Here is a 2,049-nt window from a genome sequence, read left to right on the forward strand (position 1 = left end):
TGGATACATCGCGGGCGAGTGCGAGGGCCTGGTTCCGCGCTGGCGTTTTGTGTATGATTCCCTTGTTCAAGAGCTTCAGGCGGAGGCGGAGTAGGGGCTTTGAGGACTTACAGGTAGCAGTACCTTGCGGTAGATAGCATGACTTTGAGATCCAATTCTACCTCTTTCTTTCCTACCTCTTTTGTGTCGACCGGCCTGAACATCGTGACAGTACTATTGTTCCAACGTCGACGTGCTATAGCTCTACTATTATAACTCTAACTTGGAAGGCTATAGAAGAAGACGCATCTTTTACCTATCGCGAGGTAACGTACAGTCTAACGTTCTTATTAGCTACTACCTTAACTTCTGGATCTACCAGATCCGCACGTAAAGGCTCGCGGGACTTGCCGCGCACCAGTTTCGTTCCTCTGTGCCTACTTGCAGACCACAATCGCTATCTAGATCGCATTCTTCATATTCTTACAAGCGTAAGAAGTCCCTCTATCTTGCTGTTATCTAATCTACGAACGTACCTACAGTAGTATGGCTCAAGTCTTGAACTTCCTGACTTCGCGCACAGGCCTGTAGTCGGAGGTTACAAGCTCCGACTTCAGCGAGGAACGTCAAGTCTCTCCAGCCAAAGTTCACGCATAAATATCTCAACAACAGTGCTAGCTGCAGGTATTCTGAAAGATGGAATAGATTTGGAGCGTTGTCTTGTATCTTTTGGGTAAGTTGCAGCACGTTGCGATACTAGTAAAGCCCGCGGATTATGCGCACGGATTATGCCCTCTAGATTTCCTTTCTTGGTTAGCGAACCCTAACGCGATACCTAATCGAGCGCGGATTGTGCATAATCCGTCGCCTCATATTGGTTAGGTGGAAGCCTCGGATTGTAGAGTGGAGGCTTCGTGATGGCGGATGGTATAAATGGCAATGTACTCGCAACTGCAAGACACGCATCATCAGTAACCAGCCTTCCGACTTCTAAACCTTCATTTCCTCCAAGCCTCTACCCATCTACCAACAATCATGCAGTTCTCCAGTGCCATCTCAGCGGCAATCCTTGGTTTGCCAGCCTTGCTTCGGCCATTACTGTCACTACGATACTGGCTATGATGACGGCAGCCGCGCCTTGACCTCGCTCGCCTGCTCGGACGGCCTCAACGGTCTCATCACAAAGTACAACTGGCAAACTCAAGCGCCAACGTTGCCGGTTTCCCCAAAATCGGTGGATATATGGGTGTTGCTGGATGGAACAGCCCACAGGTACGTCACTTACTACGTTTCCTCATCTTCATCGCCTAACAATACATACTAGTGTGGAACATGCTAGGCGTTACCTACAACGGAAAGACCATCTACGTTCTCGCCGTCGACCATGCTGCTCAAGGCTTCAACCTCGCCCAAGGCAGCCAGGACGAGCTTACAACGGCCAGGCTGCGGCTCTGGACGTATCGGGACGACCCAGTACGCTCAGGTCGCTACAGTAACTGCGGGTTATAAGCACCGCGCTCTATTACAACGATGATAATTGGAGAGGGTGGATCACGAGAAAAAATACGATAATGTGTATTTACAGGATTCAGGTTAGATATTGCATAGCATAGCGTTCCTTCTCTGCATGCGGTGGCGTCGTACATACATTCCTTGATTAATTCATAGTTTATATTAGAGGCAGGTCTGCTTACTATAAAGCGAGATACTATTTATCTGTTGATGTAAATGTCACCTTTGCCAGTCTTAATGACACTGGAGGCCACGAAGTACTCACATTCCTTATGATCTTCTTGATAATCCCCACTCCTCACTGTACTAGTCGCAGCCATGCAGCTGCGCGGTAAGATGAGCCTCATTTACTCTTTTCAGCATAGCTCTTGTGTTACGGTAACCACCGTGGTTCCCCTAACACCTGAACGCACAGATTTCGGGTGGCTCGCCAGTCCACCGAAATCTTTAATTGGCCAGCTAAGGCCTGAGCGCCGCGCACGGGCCCTAGCTCTATCTTTCACCGCTTGCACTCTGTTCGGTTCCTTACGCAACGTCTTGTATTACACTAGATATTAT

At 48.9% G+C, this 2,049-nt stretch overlaps 1 protein-coding gene across 1 annotated transcript; it reads left to right on the forward strand.

Annotated features, from left to right (window-relative positions):
- Nucleotides 1–1,235: 1,235 nt before the first annotated feature.
- On the forward strand, nt 1,236–1,488 carry BKA58DRAFT_445273 (uncharacterized protein; the record flags this gene model as incomplete). The annotated part of the gene is made up of 2 exons (XM_046174128.1): nt 1,236–1,251; nt 1,304–1,488. The coding sequence occupies 2 exons, from the start codon at nt 1,236–1,238 to the stop codon at nt 1,486–1,488; spliced, it is 201 nt and encodes a 66-aa protein (XP_046019738.1).
- Nucleotides 1,489–2,049: the final 561 nt, after the last annotated feature.

Source organism: Alternaria rosae, assembly GCF_020736505.1.
Source record: "Alternaria rosae strain MPI-PUGE-AT-0040 chromosome Unknown BKA58scaffold_25, whole genome shotgun sequence".
Classification (NCBI taxonomy): domain Eukaryota; kingdom Fungi; phylum Ascomycota; class Dothideomycetes; order Pleosporales; family Pleosporaceae; genus Alternaria; species Alternaria rosae.